The sequence below is a fragment of the Pezoporus wallicus genome, unplaced genomic scaffold (genome assembly GCF_028554395.1).
Source record: "Pezoporus wallicus isolate ANWC-B61680 ecotype Strahan unplaced genomic scaffold, APGP_CSIRO_Pwel_v1 contig_8226, whole genome shotgun sequence".
In the NCBI taxonomy this organism is placed as follows: Eukaryota; Metazoa; Chordata; class Aves; order Psittaciformes; family Psittacidae; genus Pezoporus; species Pezoporus wallicus.
In genome coordinates, this window is record NW_026635187.1 from 75,306 (window position 1) to 96,458 (window position 21,153).

Consider the following 21,153-nt stretch of genomic DNA (forward strand, 5'->3'; position numbering starts at 1 on the left):
GGTCCCTGATGTCACATGGAGAGGTTTGGGGGTCCCTGATGTCACATGGAGAGGTTTGGGGTCCCTGATGTCACACGGGAGGGTTTGGGGTCCCTGATGTCACATGGAGAGGTTTGGGGTCCCTGATGTCACATGGAGGGGTTTGGGGGTCCCTGATGTCACATGGAGAGGTTTGGGGTCCCTGATGTCACATGGAGGGGTTTGGGGTCCTGATGTCACATGGAGAGGTTTGGGGTCCCTGATGTCACATGGAGGGGTTTGGGGTCCCTGATGTCACATGGAGGGGTTTGGGGTCCCTGATGTCACATGGAGGGGTTTGGGGGTCCCTGATGTCACACGGAGGGGTTTGGGGGTCCCTGATGTCACATGGAGGGGTTTGGGGGGTCCCTGATGTCACATGGAGGGGTTTGGGGTCCCTGATGTCACACGGAGGGGTTTGGGGTCCCTGATGTCACATGGAGGGGTTTGGGGTCCCTGATGTCACATGGAGGGGTTTGGGGTCCCTGATGTCACATGGAGGGGTTTGGGGGTCCCTGATGTCACATGGAGGGGTTTGGGGTCCCTGATGTCACATGGAGGGGTTTGGGGGGGTCCCTGATGTCACATGGAGGGGTTTGGGTCCCTGATGTCACATGGAGGGGTTTGGGGCTCTGATGTCACATGGAGGGGTTTGGGGGGGTCCCTGATGTCACATGGAGGGGTTTGGGTCCCTGATGTCACATGGAGGGGTTTGGGGGGGTCCCTGATGTCACATGGAGGGGTTTGTGGGGCTCCCTGATGTCACACGGAGGGGTTTGGGGTCCCTGATGTCACACGGAGGGGTTTGGGGGTGACCGGGCAGTACCAGGGCACCAAAGCAAGGGGGGGGTTCTGGTGCAGGGGACACCCATGGCTGACACCAGGCTGGGGGCTCTGCTCCCCATGCAGGGGGGGGGTTGGAGCACCCCAATTTGCTCCCCCCCCCCAGCCCCACTCCCCCCAGGGGCCAGGCTTTGGCATGGTCAGTATTTAATTGGGGACACGGCCCCCACCGGGCCCATCAGGAGGAATTAAGACACCCCCAAACCTCTGCCCCCCCCCGCAGCGCCGGCCCCTGCCCCACATGGGGACCCGCTGCAGGATGGGCGGCTCCCCCCCATCCCAGACCACCCCATAATGGGGGGGGGGCAGGAGAGCAGAGGCCGGGGTGCAGGCAGGAAGGGAGCCCCTTGGGGTGTGGGCAGACCCCCCCTCACTGCAGCGGGGAGATCTTCATGGGAATCATTATCCGGGATTCCATGGTCCGGACCAGCGGGACTGGGAAAGGAAGGAAGAGACTGGTCAGGAAAGGGGGTCCCCAATACAGGCAGGGTCCCCAATGTGGGGGGGGGGGGTTCCCCAATGCAGGGGGTCCCCACTCACCCGTGTAATACACGTTCTCGTCCCAACCTGTCTTCCTCCAGGCTGCGTTCCTCGTCTCCTCCCGGGACTGCAGGTCCCTATAGGCTGTATGGAGAGGATGGAGCTGGTACCCAGCGCCCCCCCCCAAGCCAGCCTCTGCAGTGGGGGTACCCCCGGGGTGGCAGGGACCCCTTACCCCAGAGGTGGTGCACGACGTAGAGCTCCCCGATCTGGGAAAAGAACCCCCCCACAGCCTCCTGGTTCTCCTGACGGTACTTAATGGCCCGAGCCCTGGGGGCAACACGGGGGGGAGGTTCCCAAAGAGCCCCCCCATTGATCCAGGGGGGTCTCTTCCCAGCACAGCCACCACTCACCAGTTGTTGCCCCATTCAATCATGGTCCCTGGCTAGGAATAGAGGAGAAAAGGAAGCAGAGGGGGCAGCCGGACCTCATCCGCTCCAAGAGGGATGTGGGGACTGCCCCCCCCAAAGCAGGACCCTCCCTCTGTGGGTCTCACCTTCAGCTTGTAGGTCCTGAGCTCATAGATGTTGGGTCCCTGCCGGGGCAGGGGCTCGTTCCAGAAGCTGAACTCCAGGAGCAGCTGGTTCCTGCGGGACAGCAGCATCCGGCTCCGCTCCCTGCGGAACTCCAGGTACTCCTGGGGACAAGCCCCGGGGTGGGGGGAGTCAGGCAGAGGTGATGGGGGGAGCCCGAGCTGCTCCTCCCCACCCTCATCCCGCTGGTACCTGGTTCTGCTTGAGCTTGTTCATGCAGTCCGAGAGTGCTGGGTACCCCCCGGAGAAGCGCCAGAGGTGCACTGGGAGTGAGGAGAGAGAGGGATGGGGATGGAGTGGGGATGGGATGGGGATGGGACGCGGATGGGACGGGGATGGGACGGGGATGGGACGGGGATGGGAATGGGGATGGGACGGGGATGGGACGCGGATGGGACGCGGATGGGACGCGGATGGGACGCGGATGGGACGGGGATGGGACGGGGATGGGACGGGGATGGGACGGGGATGGGAATGGGGATGGGACGGGGATGGGAATGGGGATGGGACGGGGATGGGACGGGGATGGGACGCGGATGGGACGGGGATGGGACGCGGATGGGATGGGGAGAGCACCCCCCGAGTCCATCCAACGGCTCCCGAACCTCTCCCTCCGTGTCCCAGACCCCCGGGTGAGCCGAGGTCTTTGCCCTTGGCGCTGCCCTCACCTGCCTGGTCCTGCTCCCCGTACCAAGTGTTCCAGTTGCCCACCAGGTCACAGGGGTAGTCCGGGTCCAAGTGCAGCTTGGGCAGCACCTTCTCCCTATGGGAGCACAGAGAAAGGAGCTGGGTGGGGGGGCAGCACCACCCCAAAACACCCCCGATAGCCCCGTTTGCTCCCCCCCCCCCCCCAGCCCCGCACGAGGGGTGCGGGCAGGGACGGCTCGGGGGGGGGGGATGCACCCGCTCCACAGGGAGGGAACCGAGGCAAGGAGCAGGGCGCAGCCCAAGCCCTCCCGCTGCAGCCCCGGTGCCGGGCTCACGTCAGCCCGTTGTAGGCATCCAGGCACTCCGGCTTCACGTTGTGAACTGCGGGGAGAGCACAGAGCGGCTGCCAGGCTGGGGCTGGACCCGGGGAGGGGGGGTCCCCCATGGGTGATGGGGGGAGCGCCCCAGCCCCGTGCCCGCCGTGGGGGCACTCACACTGGATCTTGTAGAGGCTGCTGGTCTCCCGCTTGGAGAGCAGGTTGGAATGCGCGTCCTTGCGGGGATCCACCTTGTGCACAAACAGGGAGCGGAACCAGCTGCCCTCGGCGTCCTGCGAGTACCCCCTAAGGGACAGCGGCTCAGCACCGGGACCGGCGGTTGGAGGGCGAACCGGGACCCACAGCCCGTGATGCCCACAGCGGGGGGGGGGGTTTCATTCCATCCAGACCCATGTGATGGGGGAGACGTGGGGAAAGCCCCAGCCCAGCCCCGGGGGTCCCGTTCAGCCCCGGTGGTGCCCGGACGGGACCGCGCTGCACGGACGGACCTTTGCCCGTGGGGCCCCGGCCGGTGAGGCATTAACAGCGGCGGGGGCCCCGCGCCAGGCCCGGCCTTGGAGGGCTCGGGGGGGACGGGGCCTCGAGGGGTGCTGGAAGCGGGGGTCCCGGCCAGGCCCCACTCACCGCGCTCCGGGACCGGCCCCGCCGCCGCCACCACGGCCCCACCGCAGCCGCCGCAGCGCCGCCGCCGCCGCCGCAGCGCCGCGAGGGGAGGCGGTGCCCCGGAAGGGCAGCAGCCAATCAGAGGAGTTCGTTGGAGAAGCCGGCGTCTGATTGACAATGGTGTCATGCTCCGCTGCGTCCCGCCCGCTGCCGGCCGGAGGAGGCGGCTGCTGATTGGTCGCTGCTCCAGGGGGGCGCGGCTCCCGCTGGCTCCTCCCCATTGGGGGCATGGTCAGCTCGGGGCGTGGCGGGGAGGCGTGGACAGCGGCTCCCGCGGGTTCGGGCGCCCCGCGGAGGCTCCGGGACCGGGTCCGGGTCCCGCCGTGCGCGGTGCTGGGGGTCCCGCAGCGCCTCCCCTGGGCCGGGGCCTCCTGCTGGGGTGCGGGCACCGGCGTGAGGGGGCGGGGCACCGGCGGGTCCGCCCCATAGCACCCCCCTCCCGCCCCATGGGCTCCCCATATCCCCCCCCCCGGCACACCACAGCCCCCTCGCCCTACCCCAGCACCCACACCCAGCCCTGGGGAGCGGGATGGGAGCAGGACGGGACGAGACCCCCAGCGCTGGAGGGGCTGATTATATGGGGTCCCTATGGGGGTTAACCCCCCCCCCCAGGGAGGGTACATTGGGGTGCCCTGCTAAGGCAGGGGGTGTTTGGGGTCTCTGCTGTGGGATACGGGGACCCCCAAATCCCCCATGGTGGGGCACAGGAGTCCCCGAGGTGTGGGGGTGCCGCCCCGGCCTTCCCCCCCCTCCCCACGAGGCTGCTACTCCCGGGGGCACCCAGTACCGATGGGACCCCAGGGCAGAGAGTGTCAGAGCAGCGGGGGGGCACTCGGTGTTAGGCTGGGGGGTGAAGACTCCAGCCCCCAAGTGCCACAGGCTGGGGTGCAGGAGGCTGCTCTGAGGGTCACCATGGGGCAGGTTAAACAGAGGGGTCCCCCCCTTCAGTGCTCACCTTGCTGGGGGGCAGCGGAGGGCCCGAAGTGCAGCAAGGAGGGTGCAGGTGGGGGCACCGAGAGGGCAACGGGGGGGACGGGGGTCCCGCACCCCAGGGCTCCTGTGGGGAGCTGGCACAGGGGTTAAGGGGTTAAATATACCCAAACCACTGTGACCCCCCCCAACCCTCTCTGCCCCCTCCCCAAAGCCCACAAAATCCCCCTTCAGCCCCCCCCCCCCATGCGGCCCCATGGCCTCAGCCCCCTGGTACCCCCTCACCGGAGCAGGGGCGATGCCCCCCGGCGCAGGGCGCAGACCCAGGCGTTCAGCTCCTCGGCTGTCTCGGCCCCCAGGCAGTACGTCCGCATCCCGGGGTGCTCGGCCTGAGGACGGGGGTGCCCATGGCGGAGGGGTCCGGACCCTCTGTGTGTGCCCTCCCCATAGGGCACCCCCGGCTGTGGGGCTCCAGGGAGCGATGCTGACCGTGAAGAGGAACTGGGGGGCGTGCGGGGCGCGGGGCGCAGGGGGCAGGACGCGGATCTCGTAGCCGGGCAGGGGGAGGCCGCCCCGCACTCGCTGCTCGCTGCTGTCTGAGGGGGGGCAGAGGGGTCTCAATGGGGGGGGCCCCATCAGCACCCTGAGACCCCCCAGCATCAATGGGGGGATGTCAGGGACCTCCTATGGGTCCCACCAAACCTCTCTCCCCCGACTCCTTCAGCCCCCTCAGGGACCCCAATCCCTAAGGATCTCTGATGGTCCCCATGGACCCCCAACCTCCACAGGGCCGCAGGTGCCCCCCAGCCCCTCTCACCCCTGTAGTAGTAGAGGCAGAGATCGACCAGCACAAACCAGCGCCGCTTCCACAGACGCAGCCCGGAGCTGTCCTGGGGCCGAGGGTGGGGGAGCATAGGGGTGAGGCCGCCCCAAACCCGTCACCCCCGGAGACCCCCAAACCCCTTCTGATGCCCCAAACACCGTAACACCACAGCACCCCCACTCCAGACGCCCCATAACCCGACCAAAGACCCCTAACACCCCAGAGCCCCAACACGATCCCCACCACTGCGGACCCCCACTTCCCATACCCCCACCTCAGCCCCCCCCAGCCCCTCATACCCCGTACTCCCCACCCCAGTCCTCCCCGATCTCAAACCCTCCCCCCTCAGCCCCCCAGACCCCTCCCACCCCATAACCCCCACCCCAGCCCCCCAAACCCCACATCCCCACCAGACCCCAAGCCCCACAGACTCCCCCCTCAGCCCCCCCCCCAGACCCCACAGCCCCCCCCTCACCCCCCACCTGCTTGCGCAGCCAGCCCCGCATGGCGGGGGGGGCGCGGGGGTCCCTGCGCAGCGCCTGTCCCCCCTTCCCGAAGGCGTGGACCCGCGGCACGGCCCGGCAGGGCTGGGCAGGGGCTTCAGCAAGTTCAGGGACTCCGGACCCCCCCCCCCAGACCCCTCGGCTCCCTCCCAGGCACCCCCACCCCGCAGTGACCCCCCCAGAGCTCCCCTGGCCCATCCCTATATCCCCCAATAGCTCCTCACGGGTCCCCCAGCACCCCATAGAACCCTTGGGTGCCCCCTAGCACCTATTGCCCCCTATAACTTCCCCTGCCTGAACTCAGCCCCCATTGCCCCCCATGGCTTCCCCTGCCCTCATCCAGCCCCATTGATCCCCCATAGCTGCCATTGCCCTTCCACACCCTCCCATGACCTTCCATAGCCCCCTAGCCCTTATTGTCCCCTATGGCTTCCTCTGCCCCCATCCAGCCCCCATTGCCCCCCCACCTCCATACCCCCCGTTGCCCCCCCCCATAGCTCCTCATGACCCCCCCCTCCCCATCTCCCATTGTCCCCGGTACCTCCCCATGCCCGCACCTCCGGCCCCCCTTGGCTCCCCCAATCCCCCCCCCGTACCCACCGTGGTGTCCGGGCCCGCGGGCTGTGGGGGGCGGCGGGGGGGGGCCTCGTCGGCTCCTGCCATGGGGGTGCTGCGGGGACACGGGGGGGCCGCGCCCCGTCAATGTCCGCATTGTCCGCGGGCACAGAGGGCCCGTTCTCCCCATGGCGGGGGCGGACGGGCCGGGGGGGGAGCGGGGCGAGGGGGGGTGGGGGCTCAGCCCTTCCCGCCGGGCGCCGCCATGGCGCTGCCGCCGCGCTGAGGTACCCCGCCATGGCCGGGGCCATCGCGTCCCGCATGAGCTTCAGCTCGCTCAAGAGGAAGCAGCCCAAGACGTTCACCGTGCGCATCGCCACCATGGACGCCGAGATGGAGTTCAGCTGCGAGGTGACGGGGCGGGACGGGGCTCCCGGTGAGGGGAGGGGGGGTCACTGGGGTGGGCCGCGACCCTCCTGCCGCCTCCCGTGGGCCGGCAGCGGGGCCAAGCCCGGGTGTGCGCTCGGGCCGCTGGTGGGAGTGGGGGCTGCGGCCTGGGGCCTGCGGGACCGGGTGTTGGGCTGGGGGTCTGGCTTGGAAGTGGGGTTTGTCCCGGTTGGAGCCGAGGGTTATCCCGGTTATAGCCCGGGTTTGTCCTGGTTATAACTCAGGTTTATCCCAGCTATAACTGAGGTCTATCCTGATTATAACTCAGGTTTATCCCAGCTATAACTGAGGTCTATCCTGGTTATAACTCAGGTTTATCCCGGCTATAACTGAGGTTTATCCCGGTTATAACTCGGGTTTATCCCAGTTATAACTCGGGTCTATCCCGGTTATAACTGGGGATTATCCTGGCTATAACTGGGGTTTATCCCGGCTATAACTGAGGTTTATCCCGGTTATAACTGAGGTTTATCCCGGTTATAACTGAGGTCTATCCCGGCTATAACTGAGGTTTATCCCGGTTATAACTCAGGTCTGTCCCGGCTATAACTCAGGTCTATCCCGGTTATAACTGAGGTTTATCCCGGTTATAACTGAGGTTTATCCCGGTTATAACGGGTCTATCCCGGTTATAACGGGTCTATCCCGGTTATAACTGAGGTTTATCCCAGTTATAACTGGGGTCTATCCCAGTTATAACTCAGGTTTATCCCGGTTATAACTCAGGTTTATCCCGGTTATAACTGGGGTCTATCCCGGTTATAACTCAGGTTTATCCTGGTTACAACCCATGGTTATCCCACTGTCACAGCTGAAGTCACCCCGTGTGCGTTACTGGCTGTCCCAAGGAGCCCGAGGCTCGCAGTGTCCTGCTTGGCCAGGCTTAAATCCAAGGGGATCCACTCCAGGCGCTCCACAAACACACAGGAAGGAGTTTTCCACCTTCTCGGCAGTTCCCAGCTCTAGCCCGAGGGCAGGGGGGGTCGGGGGTCGTGTCCTGGTGTGGGGTTTTCCCTTGGTTGTCGCTGTGTTCTCAGCGCCTCTGGAAGGATGGGACCGTGCAGAGGCACCTCCACGCAGTTTAACTCCATTTAATAGCTCCTATTCCAGGAGCCTGACTCCAGTCGTGGTGGAATTCCTGTGTGTGTGAGCAGGGCTGGCTGTCACTGCGGGTTTCCTTGCTCTGTTGTCAGCTCTGAAGAGCTTTCTGCCGTCCTTAGGGATTAAGGGTTTAGTTTGGGCAGTGGCTGTGCCCATTACGCTGCCAGGAGGGTTTGAGTGGCCTGGCTCTGGGCTTGCATGGTTGTTCCAAGTGTGCCAGTGATAATGTGTGATGAAAAGTCAGTCCTTACGTGTTTCCGTAAGGATGTGGCCACTTGTTTCATGCTGGGATCAGGGATAAGGCAGCGCTCTCAGGTGGGATTTGACCACCCAACTCATGCCTCTTTTGATGACTCCTTGGGGAGGTTCCTGCCCCAAAAGCTTCACTGCTGCAGGTGGGCTTCGCCAGCCCTTTGGGAGCTCCTGAGCTGTGGGTATGGTCCTGTTGGAGCTGGTGCCTGAGGGATGTGGCCTCCTGGCACTGGGGTGGTGCCCTTCACAGGGGAAGTCGTTGGGATGCAGATGGGGCTGGTGCAGGCTGCATGCAGGTGAGGTGTGTGTTTAACTCCAGTGGTATTCAAGCAGCCCAGCTCCCTGGCCAGGCCTCTGTCCTCATCTTTGTCCCACAGGGCTCTGAGGAAAGCTCTTGGCTTGCTGAGTCTGCAGCAACACGCCAAACCCAAGGCTTGAGGTTGGATCAGTCACTGGGGCTCAGGTGAGGGAGGAGATGGGATGGGACAGTGGCCCAGGGAAGGGCTTGCTGTGGTCCTCACCATGGTGAGACCTGGAGCCAGGAGCAGAGCTTGTGCCCGTGATGGGCTTGGCTGTCCCACCTGAAAGTCCAAGAGGAGGGGGACCATGCTCCTCCTGAAGGGATCCAGCCCCTATCCCAAGGTTTGCAGGGTGAGGTGGGAGTGGAGCAAGCAGTGTGGTGAGCCCAGGCATGGTGTGGTGGGTCCTTTGGGATGGGAAGGAGAATTCCTGACCCAGCTGGAGGCTGGGGAGGGGGAACCCATCAGAACATTAGTGGCAGGAGGTGCAGCGGGAGTCTTGTGTGTGATCTCTGGGGGTTCTTGAGATGTGTTTTGTGAGCTGTCAATGGTACCTCATGGTGACAGGGATGGAGATCTCATTGGCAGCTTGCTCCTGGGGGCATTCTGCTCCCTGCCAAGCCAGGCAGGGGGAATCGCTGCTACCTCTTGGCTTTTTGTGCTTGTCCCCTGCCACCTGAGGAGCTCAGTGATTCCACTGTGAGTCTGTAGTCTCAGGGTTGTGCCTCTGGTTGGGTTTTGTTGTGTACCTGGTGCTGGAGCCTGCTCCCTGCTTTGGGCTTCAAAGCCCATGGTAAAGAGCAGACAGGGGAAGGGGGCAGGAATGGTTTTGCTGCTTGATCCAAGCTGACACCTCAGCTTCATCCCAGGCTGCCCAGCAGCCGTGGGGGAAGCTGTGAGGTGGGTGTCCAGAGCAGGATGGGGCAGTTGGAAGTTGCTGCTCCCTGCTACATCCTCCACATGCCATGGTGCAGGTCCTGGGGAAGCAGAGGCTGCAGCTGAGGCAGAGCAGGCTGATTTCTGTCACCCTAGCACGTGCTCTGTCCTGTCTGCTTTCAAAGGTCCCTGTCCCCCTCTGCCCCATCACAAAGCCTCTGCTCATCTCCGTGCCCTGCCTCTGCATTCACAGCCTTGCTTGAGCATTTATCATACTGCTTCCATCCTCTTTTCCTTCTCCAAAAGCTGGTGAGTGGTCCAGGGGGTGTGGGGCCACTCTGGGGTTGCTGACACTGTGTGTGCTGATTGTCAGTGTAGCTCAAACCAGTGGCTTCCTGGACAGGTATTGATCACGCTGCTGGTAGATACAGGTGAGCAATCAAAGCTTCTCTGTGTGGGGTTAATATAACTGCTCTTTGTTTTACCCTTTAAACTCCATTGCAGAGCTCTGGAGTGTTCTGGGCTGTCACCTCTTAGAACTGCCACTTCCACCATGCAGGACAGAGGCGACATCCCCACCTCGAGGCAGGGACAGCAGAGGCCTGAGCCCACAAGGGGTGAACACGGGCTGTGAGACCTGGTGCTTGAGGCTGGGCTGAAGGTGACTTGGTGCAAACTGAGCCCCAGCTCTTGTTCCTCTTCTCCTGACCCCACCCACACCTCCATCGCTGCAGGGATGCTCCTTATTCTTCCTGTATTAATTCTTCAGCCTTCCCTGTGCAAATGCCCAGCTGTGTATTTGGAGATTAAACCTGCTTTGCATCTGTTTGCTCTGCAAATAATGGCTCTAAATTGAGGCTAAATCTAAAATAATTCATAGAAATGAAATTTTAATCTCGCTAAGGCAGCGATGGAGCTCAATAATCACAGTTGGGCTTTCACTTTAACCACTTGTAATTTGTTTGGGGAAATCACAAAGTGAGTGTCTTCCTTTCTGTTACCTCCAGCGCAGCTGCTTGAGCCTCACACCTCATTAATTGAGAGCCTCTTGAGGAAGGAGAGGCATTTGCATAGCTCTTAAATCCCAGGGTTAAACCAGTCCCTGGCTGCTTCACCTTCCCAAGGTCATGTCATGCCTGGTGGTCTCCTCTGCCAGTGTCACCCCAATGGAGCAGCTTGCTGATGGTGACCCTGAACCAGATGGAGGTGGTTGGTGTGGCGGAGTGAGGTGGTTTCGTTGGTGCCTCTCGACATGAGAGGTTGGTTATGTGTTATCTCTAGCATAACATCTTGAGCCCACCTCTTCCAAGGCACCGTCCGTCCTGTGCCTCCCATGGGGTGGTGTTGGCTGGGGTCAGGTTGGTCTCACACGTACTGATGTGCAGGGTTTTTTGCTCCTAGAGCCAAGTTCCCTGGCTGATAGGAGAACAGAGCAGTCTTCCCTTTGGTCTTGCACATGTCTTTGCCCATTTCTTCCTCTTGCAGCAGTCAGTCGGGTGGTTGGCACTGTTTCTGAGCCACAGCACCTTTCCTGAAAGCCTTAACCTGCCAGAGAGGAGACTGAGATGAGCTCTTAGGCAGAAGCTCTTCCCTGTGAGGGTGCTGAGGTGCTGGCACAGGGTGCCCAGAGAAGCTGTGGCTGCCCCATCCCTGGCAGTGTTCAAGGCCAGGTTGGACACAGGGGCTTGGAGCAAGCTGCTCTAGTGGAAGGTGTCCTTGCCCGTGGCAGGGGTTGGAGCTGGAGGAGCTTTAAGGTCTCTTCCAACCCAAACCAAGCTGGGATTCTGAAGGGTATGTGTTTGATTTAACCCTTTCCATCATGCCCGTGTGTGAAAGTGGGCCTGAAGCCTCTGCAGGGATGGGCACTCACTGAGGTGCAGTTGGCTGCATCACATCCACAGTCCTTTGACAGCAGCAGCTTCTGTGGGTCTTACATGAAAACTGGATGGAAAAGCTTTACAGCCAACCTTCAGTGCTGCAGCAGCAAGGAGATGCAGGTTTGGAGTGATGTATTTGCTGGTCAGAACGCGCATCCTGTTACTGCTTCAGTGCTTAAGCTGTTCCCCTCTGTCCAGAGGCTGGAAGGGATCTTCTTAGCCCAGTGCCCCACTCAGTGCAGGGCTGGGAAGATAAGGTTGGTTGTAAAGCTTCTCTGTTCACTTGTGAGTAGGCAAGACCCCATCTGAGCAGCATGTGGCCAAGCTTTAGTCTCTCATCAGATGCAGGTTGTTGTGTAGCTGAGCTGCTAAAGCTCATCCTCTGAACCAGGAGCAAGCCAGGATTTGGTGCGGAAAATCTGTGCCCAAATACGTTTCTGAGTAAGAGCTGGTGCAGTAAATGGGGGTTGAGTTTTGAGCTCTATCCAGTCACTGCAGCACAGTAAAAAGGCAAGAGAAAAGAAGCAGGGAGCAGAGTGCCCTCAGCTTCCTCTGTGTTGCAGGATACTTGGAAAGGGGTTGTATAAGGATCCATCCATCCCTGGTTACACGTTTAGCAGCAGTGTGGTCGTGCTGGTAGGGGCAGTGAGCTCTGGGGCTGCTGGGCTGCTGTAAGTTAAGTGGAAAAGAGGAATCCATGGGCAGTAGGAGCTGCTTTGAGAAGCTGAGAGGAAATAAAGGCCCTCAGCTACAGAATGACCTCCAGGAAGTTGTTGGGTACCAGCGGTCAGGTCAGTGCTCTGGTTCCTGCCCTGATCCTGGGGGTCTGTGCTGTCTGGTTGCTGCTGGTCTCTTGCTACAGGAGATGTGGCAGGTGAGAGCTCTTGTCTCATCTTGGGGTCTTGGAGGGGTTTATGCCCCCTAAGAACTCACAGCAGTGTCGCTTGGGAATGAGTTTGTCAGCACTGTCTTGCTTGGTACAGCTCAGCTCTGCACAAGTCACACAGGGCTGTGTATGAACACGGATTCTCTGTGGCTCCCCTCTGCTTCCCCTGCATCCGCAACACTCCCTGTATCCCACTGCAGCTCCTTCTAAGCTGGTTATGACCCCCCATGTTCCCCAGTTCCCTTCGAAGATGGTCCAAAACCCACTGTCAGTCCTCAGTCTGCTTAGTCCAGGGGAGGTGTGTTCATGTGAAGGGGAAGGAGACAGGCATTCGGGACAGAAAATCTTCCTCTCTTGCTGCGCAGACTCTGGTTTTGACACTGTTTAATACCTCTTTTTAGTTATTTTTATTTTCTATGCACAGGCAATTTCTTTCAAGTGGTGGTTTTTGAAATGAGAAGTGCTTGAAGAAAGAAACAGCCCTGCAAATAATCTACTGGAAGCTGGGAGGCAGCACTCTGATAGCAAATGAGCCTGGAGCCACTCTGCTCTGGAGCCAGGCTGAGAGAGCTGGGCTTTTTCAGCATGGAGAAGAGAAGGCTCCTGAAGGGGAGACCTGAGAGCAGCTCCAGTGCCTGAAGGGGCTGCAGGAAAGCTGGAGAGGGGCTTGGGACAAGGGATGTAGGGACAGGAAAAGGGAGAATGGCTTTAACCTGCCAGAGGGGAGACTGAGATGAGCTCTGAGGCAGAAGCTCTTCCCTGTGAGGGTGCTGAGGCGCTGGCACAGGGTGCCCAGAGAAGCTGTGGCTGCCCCATCCCTGGCAGTGTTCAAGGCCAGGTCGGACACAGGGGCTTGGAGCAAGCTGCTCTAGTGGAAGGGGTCCCTGCCCGTGGCAGGGGTTGGAACTGGAGGAGCTTTAAGGTCCCTTCAACCCAAACCAAGCTGGGATTCTATGAAAATCAAACAGCCCATGGGACTGGCAGCATACATGGCTTCACCTTGCTTCATTCAGAGTTAAACTTGCCCTTGCCCAAGGGGCTCAGGGCACTGTCTCCTTAAAGTCTGGCTTGGCTTTCCCTGGGGCAAGCTGTGTGTTTTCAGAGTCATCAGCATGCCAAGGAGCATCAGAGCAGGCCAGGCTTGTGCTGGAATGCCCCGTGTCCATCGGGTTTGGCTTGGGATTGCTCCTGTGCATGTCCTGGGATGGGGAGAAGGTGCTGTAATGCAGACCGTGTGGCAGCAGCACCATGGCATTTCCTTGGCACAGGAATCCAGAGCTCCCTGTGTGAGCAAAACCCTTCTCTGAGCCTCTTGGGGGTCCTTCTCCTGTGTTCAGGTCCTGACACAACTTGGAGCGAGGGGAGGCTTTGGGACGTCACTGGTTGTTGTCCCCTCCACCTCTCCCACTCCTCAGTGCTGGTTGGCCATTGCCACAGCAGCTTCTTGTCCCTGTGCCCTGCTCTGGCTCTGCCTTGGGCAGACACCACGCAGTGTGCTTGGCTGCACCATCTGCCTCCTCACGCCTGGGTGCGTTTTTGGCCTCCTCAGTGGTTAACAGAAATAGGTTTTAATTAAAAGCTCATTATGGAGATGTCGTGTAGCATTAGTAAATAAAAATAACTTTTACAGCCCTGTCTTGTGGCAGGGAAGGTGTTTGACATCACTTTGTGTTGGAAAAAACCCAGAATAGTGCATATTTGATTCCCTGTTTGCTCCAAATGGGCTTTAAATCCAGATAAATGGTTGTCTGTGGCACTCCTGTTATCATTCACGTCCAGCAGGTGAAATAAATGTGGTCTGCAGTCTAAGTTACCTCCATTTCAGCTGTAAACCGTTATTGGTGGGTGGTTTGGTCATCTCCTGCTGGGATGAGGAGTAGATACAGCCTCTCCATGCCTTGTTTCCCAGGGGTTAGTGGAGTTCAGCACCCTGCTTCTCCCTTCTGCCATCTTCCAGTGGAAAGGTCTCCCATCCTCTCATTGCTTCTGAAAAGCAAGGACATCACACATGGAGCCTGAACGCATCTGCCCGGGGCTTGGTGCCCTTTTCTGCCTGGTCTTTGAGGCTGTCACATCACCACAGCAGGGGCCTGGCTCCCTCCTCACCTCCCAACACACAGCTAACACTGGGCAAAATGATCCCCTGAGGTGAAAAGCCATTTTCTGCCTTCCTGAAGGGTAAATTGGTGCAATAAAATGTTCTATAGGTGTTACCCTTTCATCAAGGTCACACATCAGCCCAGTGCTGTGCCTCCTGCGGGGTGCCTGCACTGAGGAGGGGTATGGGGGGACTGGTGTGAAGGGTTTTCTCTGGGCTGAGCTGCTGAATGCTGCCTTAACGTCCTCCAGTCACTTGTAGGTGCCCTTCTTCCCCAGCATGACCCTGCCTGAAGCTCCAGTGGTGTGTGGTTGTGACAGCAAGGAGGTGAGATCTCTGCTGCCCCAGGGAGAGCCAGGTTCTGCCCAATGCAGTTTGGCCACCTCCCTGTTGTCTGAGGAGAGCTTCTCACGTGAGGAACCAGAATCTTAACTGCCAAAAAAAGCCCTTTTACCCCCCACTTTCCACCTGGATGGAAGCCAAGCATCAGCCTCTGCCACTGGGTTTGGGAGTCGCTTCCCTCCCTGCTCAGCTCTTTCCATGCAGGATGCTTGCACCCTCTGGCACCCAGTTCTTGCACTGCTTGGCCTCCCTCCTCGTCACCCACACGGGGGGGATCCCCTAACCCCTGTGCTTGTTCCCTGGTTGCTTTATTGACTCGCTGGCTCGGGAGCACTTGTGAAACCTGACAGAAAGGTTGTGCACTGAAATAAATTGTCCCGTTGCCTGCTGCTTGGAAATGACTCTTGGTGCGGCTTAATAAATAATGCAAACCCTGTTAAGAGATGCCAAATGCGATGTCTCCCCTGGAGAAAATGATGATGCCAATAACCCGGGCTGGAATGGCTCCGTTCGAGCCACTGGCTGCTGAGTTTTCAGTGTTTAGTGCTGTTTACTTAAACCGCTCTGCTGATAAATCCCGAGCGCTCCCTTCTTAGTAGAGCACATAAATTCCTGCTCTGCAGAGAAACAGCCTTGCAGTGCTCCCTCTGTTTGTAAAGCAGCTCTCCACGTATTCCTCCAGCATCTCACCGGGTAGATCTGACACCCTGTGCTGTGGCTGTGCTCATGGGAGAGCCCAGAGCTACGGTGGAGGGTGCTGAAGTGATGCCTCCCGCTCCGGGTTCAGGTGGTTATGGTTTCAGTGGCAGGCTGAGCTCTGTGGCAGCCACTGTGGCACACAACTGAGAGGGTTCTCTGCTCTGAACCTCTGCGCTTTGCTGTCAGGGGCTGGTAGTGCCTTGCAAAACCATCTTTGTGCTTCAGGTGTCACTTCAGAGCAAGGAATGCTGTTACGGGCTGAGGACAGGATGAGGAGCTGCTCCGCCGTCCTGGCTGTCCCCCAGCCCCTTGCCAGCAGCTCTCTTCATCCCCTCCTGCCTCGGGGTGCCGGTTCTGGCTTTTACAAGCAGGAAATGTGGCAGTTAATGACACGAAGCCCATCAAGTGAGGGTGAGGAGGGCCGAGCTGCTGCCTGCCCTGCCCGCGGAGCAGTTGGAGTTGAGCTGTCAAAGCCTGCCGCTTGAATGCAGATCGTTATTTTAAGTACCGAGGTGTGGAATGAAATGTATGTTGGAGCAAATGTGGCTGCTGTTCCATTTATATCTTTAATGAAGGTAATTCAGCACACTCGGGGAGGATGTCTGTGCCACGTTATGGTCGGGAGACTTCAGCACGGTGCAGGCAGGAATGTTAAACACGTTATTCCTGCCACACGCACGTGTGAGGTGATAGAGCAGCGGTGTAAAACCCAGCTGCAGGAGCAATGCCTTCGGCTGCTCCCACCACCAAACTAAAACTGGAAGGGGAACACACAAAGCTCTTGCTTTAATGCTCTGAAACTGCTTGCGTTTGGGGAGGAAAGCTTTGGGTTGTTCCTGTTGCTGCAGTGGGGTGAGTAGGAATGAGGTTTGGGTAGCTGTGTGGAGCTCTGCGGCCGGTGGGGATCCCAGATGGAGGATGTATGTGTTCACAACACGGATCCCATAGGATGCAGAGCAGTGTCCAGGGAGGAGATACACGCAGGAGCCTGTCCTGGGACAGGTTTGGTGCAGGGCTGTGTGTGTGCAGGCACCGATGGCTCCCCTCAAGCTGAAATGTCTTTGCAGAAGGAGAAGATAAAAAGCTGGGGAGGGTTTATGCAGAGCAGTTTAATTCTAGTCGAGAAGCAGCCCTTTGATGGCAGCTCAGTTTGATGTGCCAGCAGAAACAAAAGAGCTCTTTAAATGTGTCTTGTTCTGTTTTGTCTCAGCTCCCAAATTAACCTCCCTCTTCACATAATAGCCAGGGAAAGATGTTCTGCATCTGAGCCCTCCTGTGCCGAGCTGGTGGCCAGCAGAGGCCAGGAAAATGTGTGGAATTAGGGGCTCATAATCACAGCACCACAAAACTTGCTCCTGCTGCTTTTGACCTCGAGGTGTTGCCAGTGCTTGATGTGAATGGCAGAGAGGCTGTGGCAAGCCTCTGGGGTGGTGGGTTTGTGCTGTTCCAGGTGCATTGTGTGCCCTGGGAAGGGGAACAATAAAGCCATCCTCATTGAATCCAAGCAGCAGCATGTAACAGGCTGGTCCTGCGTGGCTGTACCCATGAGGTGGCAGTGGGGGACAGCAGGAGCCAGCCCTGCACTGCCTCAGCATTAATATTGATGCTGTCCAGGTGGCACCAAGATTGAGGTGCAGGGACAAGAGGATGTGCCCAGATCCTTTTGCCCTGGGGCTTTAGAGTGATGGCCATATGGCTCGGCCCAGCAATTGTTTCCACCGTGCAGATGGAAGACCAAAGTGGTTTTGGCACATTCGATTCATCTGGTTTATGTCCCTCTTCACCTTCCTGCCTCCCAACACCTCCTGCAAACTTCAGCAGCAGCAGAGATGCAGGCACAGGACTGCTCGGAGGACACTGAGCTGCTCTTGTCACCTCCGTTTCCAGCAGCAAATGCAGTTTGACTCTATTGAAACATGCTCTGAGAGAACCTCTGCTGACACTGGAGATCGTGAGCGTTTCCTGGGGCTATGGGTACAGGTGTTGAAGCCAAAGTGGGTTTTGTTTCTTGCTGGAAACAGTGTGTGGCTCAAAAGGAACTGAAAGGACCCCTCAGGTCCCTCTGTTGAGTGCTGGTGGGTTGCCAGAGGAAACAGAGGCTTTGCAGGGGTGTTTCTGGGAGGGGGAAATCACATCTCAGTTTCCTGCTGAGCTGGTGATCTGCAGGTGGGATCAGATGGAGGGATGTCAAGGCCAGGTTGGAGCAAGCTGCTCTAGTGGAAGGTGTCCCTGCCCGTGGCAGGGGTTGGCACTGCATGAGCTTTAAGGTCCCTTCAACCCAAACCAGGCTTCTTTACTTCATTAGGATGCTTTCTTATCTGTACTAGATGCCTTCTCCACGCTCAGAGACCTTGTGAGGGGAAAGAAGAGTGGATTTGGATGATGGAAGTGATGTTCTAAAATCCATCCTTCTAACTCTGCTTCCTGTTTGCTTTCCTGCAGGTGAAGTGGAAAGGGAAGGACCTGTTTGATCTGGTGTGCAGGACACTCGGGCTCCGGGAAACCTGGTTCTTTGGGCTTCAGTACACTATCAAGGATACGGTGGCTTGGCTTAAAATGGACAAGAAGGTTGGAACCAAATTCCCTTGGGAAGTTGTGTGGGATGACACGGGAGGATGTACCTTCCTCTTTGAGTGCCTGAGGTTGTGTTCTCTTTGGTATTGAAGTGAACTGGGTGAAGTGTATTGAAATCTCATCCCTGTGTCAGTCAGACTGGGAAGAGCTGCCAGGGATACCCCAGCCCACCTCCTTAGGAGCTGTGAAGCCTCAGACCATTCACACAGAATCCCCTTGAGGCATTTTGGGATACATCCCTGCTGGGATGCTGGACCTGAGGGTGCCTGTAACATGCATGAAGCCTGAAAGTCTCTTCTGTGCCCCTGAATAACAAAACCATTAGGGGAAAAGTGAAGCTGCCTCTTGGCTTCTGCTGCTGAGATGTTCACAGAGTTAGGGAGGAGGGAAAAGGAGGTAGAGATAGGGGAGAAAATGCTTCCCACATACACAAGCCTCCTGATTGCTGTGGGGTGGGTTAGGAGGCAATAGTGGTGAGTCTGTTCCAGAGGATGTGATGCTAAAAGCGTCCGTAATTGAGGCCATGAGGGAGGTCTGGGTGTCTTGTGAGTCATGGCAAGGCTTTGAACTGACATGAATCCAAACCAGACAGTGCCAATGCAAGAGAAAAGTCGTGAGGAGCAGCACTGCAATAAATACAAGAGGAGGCAGCGCAGGGAAGCAAGGAGGAGGTCGGGTGGTGGCGTGGCAGGATACGGCATCGCCCGGTGCTGCTGGATAGAGCCCACGTGTGCAGAGCAGAGGGGATCAGCCTTGGCTGTCTCATTTCACATGCTCTTTGTTTGTGCTGCTGTTGTTTCCTTGCATCCTTAGAAGTGTCAGAAACGTTGGGGTTCTTTTTTTAGCTGTGGTTTCTGAACTATTTAGGTTGGTTTCTCTAGATGTAAAGTGTTTGACAAAAGTTATGCTGATCTCAACAGAAGGGAGCTGTGTCTGGGCTCCAAGAGACAGTGCTGAAGAAGCTGGGAAGAGTAACTGAATGGCTGTTGTATCCCACAGGTTCTGGATCATGATGTTCCAACAGAGGAGCCCGTCACCTTTCACTTCCTGGCCAAATTTTATCCTGAGAATGCAGAGGAGGAGCTGGTCCAGGAAATCACACAACACTTGTTCTTCCTGCAGGTAGGAGCCCTCTCAGGACACTGTTGTCTAACCCAAGGGTGAAGGAGCCAGGGTAAGCAGAAGTGCAAGAAGGTTTGGCACAGGGTGCCCAGAGAAGCTGTGGCTGCCCCGTCCCTGGCAGTGTTCAAGGCCAGGTTGGACACAGGGGCTTGGAGCAAGCTGCTCCAGTGGAAGGTGTCCCTGCCCGTGGCAGGGGTTGGGACTGGAGGAGCTTTAAGGTCCCTTCCAACCCAAACCAGTCTACGATTCCATGATTTTAAGGCCTCAGGTTCAGAAGCTTGCTCAGCAGAGTGTTCATCCTTATCATTGTGTTCCCATCTCTCCAAGGGGAGTGTCTTCAACATCATAACCTTCTTAAAACAGGCCAAAGATGGTTTGTCTGCCTGAAGCAGACTTGCAGACCTCCTAAAGCAGCTCTCAGGAATGAGCAGGTGATTGGTAATGGTAGTGTGTGGTAGCTGGGGGAAATGGACCTGTCAGCATGAGCTGGAGTGACACACACAGCCTTGGAGTCCACCTCTCCCCAGGGGGTGGTGATCGGCTCTGCTGAGGGGTGGTGATTGCCTTTATATGAGAGCATCCTTCTGTGAAGCAGGGGGATTTCATCCTCCAGAGCAGAACGCAGGCAGCCTGTGTCCTGCTCAGGCTGTACAGCAAGGTTCACCTTGCTGCAGAACAGCCTTCAAAGAGCTGGAGCAGGAGGAAATCCCAGAAGCTCTGTTGGAGACTGATGGCAAAGGCAGAGGAGAAGAGGAAACCAACAGGTCCCACCTGCCCCTGTAACTCCTGCCCTTATGTTAAGCATTTGGAAAGTGGTGAACCCATCTTCAGGCTTATGTCTTTATTCAGAGCACACTATAGACCTTTGTGGTGAGAAACCAGCTCAGGTGATGCTGTTGCAGCAGTGCTGCTTGGCTGGTAACAAAGAGCTGCTCTCACAGGAGCTCTCTTTCAGACAAGATTGATGTCAGAAGCTGTGTCATGAAATCCCAGCCTGCTGGCTTTGGGTTGGGAGGGACCTGAAAGCTCCTCCAGCTCCAACCCCTGGCACGGGCAGGGACCCCTTCCACTAGAGCAGCTTGCTCCAAGCCCCTGTGTCCAACCTGGCCTTGAGCACTGCCAGGGATGGGGCAGCCACAGCTTCTCTGGGCACCCTGTGCCAGCGCCTCAGCTGGATTTGGATGCTCAGGAAATACCCCTGTATTCAGTGTGCCCTGGCTGCCTGTCACAGTGAGCTCACCAGCTCGTGCTGCTCCTCGCTCTTCCAAAGTTCATCTTTGTTCTGAAGAGCTGAAGGCCTTCCAAATGCAGAGCGTTGCTGTTGATTCCCAGGGTGTCTTTCATGCACTGGTGTCTCTCTGGCGCCGTTTTAAAGCGTCTGCTTTGCCACGGGCTTTATCCTTGATGAGGAAAAACGTTGCTGGCATCTTTGAAAGGGAAAATCAGAGGAAAAGCAGTTAAAGCTGTGTGTTACAAATGCAGACTGTGGCTTTGCTACTTGGCTTTCTGATGGGGCTCCTGTAACACGTGTGGGAAATGGAAGCACACATCAGCTTGCATACTCTCCTGGTTTTATCTTACTGCAGGAGAATATCCTCTGTGCTTGTGTCGTAACCAGAGCTGAGGACTCAGCATGTTACAAATTCAGATTGATGTTGCTGCATCTCTGTGACAATCCGTTTAAGTCTCTCAGGAAATGGAATGTTGGGTTTTTTTCCTGCCTTTATTCAGGAAAATAAAGTGTGCAAACCCCAAAACTATCAAACATGACAAGTTGAATTATTTAATATGCAGAAGCCAGGAAAGGTAAAGCTGTGGCTGCTGGGAGCTGCACGTGTGCTCCTCTGGGAGGCTCTGCAGGGCTTTGCCTGCTCTAAAAGCACTGCCTCTGGGATTGGGGAGAATTAGCCTCCAGCACAGGTGAGCACTGACTCATAATGAGGCCTGAATATCCCAGAGCAAAACCTTTGTGTGCTCAGAGGCTCACTGCAAACTTCTGTTTGGTTTAGTGCTGTGGATAATGTCCCATCAGTCCATAGCTTCTGCCTTAGGAGGTTTTAGCTCCGTGTTTACACACCAGACCTTCTCCCCGCCTCTTGCCTTTAGCAGGGGGCTCCAGGTTCTGTCATTTTCCACAGATAAATTAAGCTCTTCTCACAAACCTCTCTGAAAAAGGGGGCCTTTGA

General features: G+C 58.0%; 3 protein-coding genes across 9 annotated transcripts in view; 1 reads left to right on the forward strand and 2 right to left on the reverse strand.

The window, feature by feature from the left end:
* Window positions 1-1,137: 1,137 nt before the first annotated feature.
* Window positions 1,138-3,804, reverse strand: NIPSNAP1 (nipsnap homolog 1). Its single transcript, XM_057410587.1, has 10 exons — window positions 3,545-3,804; window positions 3,078-3,205; window positions 2,918-2,963; window positions 2,603-2,697; window positions 2,127-2,197; window positions 1,898-2,038; window positions 1,755-1,786; window positions 1,577-1,671; window positions 1,402-1,485; window positions 1,138-1,296 (listed from the first exon to the last, which is right to left on the reverse strand). Exons 1-10 carry the CDS (start codon window positions 3,802-3,804, stop codon window positions 1,232-1,234), a joined length of 1,017 nt encoding a protein of 338 aa, XP_057266570.1. The 3' UTR covers window positions 1,138-1,231.
* Window positions 3,805-4,534: 730 nt separating this feature from the next.
* On the reverse strand, window positions 4,535-6,532 carry LOC130599828 (pleckstrin homology domain-containing family A member 4-like). Its single transcript, XM_057410599.1, has 6 exons — window positions 6,440-6,532; window positions 5,819-5,923; window positions 5,331-5,403; window positions 5,003-5,109; window positions 4,799-4,902; window positions 4,535-4,640 (listed from the first exon to the last, which is right to left on the reverse strand). Exons 1-6 carry the CDS (start codon window positions 6,500-6,502, stop codon window positions 4,535-4,537), a joined length of 558 nt encoding a protein of 185 aa, XP_057266582.1. The 5' UTR covers window positions 6,503-6,532.
* A 120-nt stretch (window positions 6,533-6,652) lies between these two features.
* Window positions 6,653-21,153, forward strand: part of NF2 (NF2, moesin-ezrin-radixin like (MERLIN) tumor suppressor) — a 46,047-nt gene continuing 31,546 nt past the window's right edge. For 6 of the 7 annotated variants that reach the window (XM_057410903.1, XM_057410853.1, XM_057410862.1 and 3 more), the window contains exons 1-3: window positions 6,653-6,805; window positions 17,714-17,839; window positions 18,845-18,967. In XM_057410903.1, coding sequence (XP_057266886.1) covers window positions 6,692-6,805; window positions 17,714-17,839; window positions 18,845-18,967 — 363 coding nt within the window. In that variant the 5' untranslated portion in view covers window positions 6,653-6,691. Of the gene's footprint in view, window positions 6,806-17,156; window positions 17,246-17,713; window positions 17,840-18,844; window positions 18,968-21,153 lie in introns of those variants that run through there. The other variant, XM_057410883.1, reaches the window with a different exon arrangement.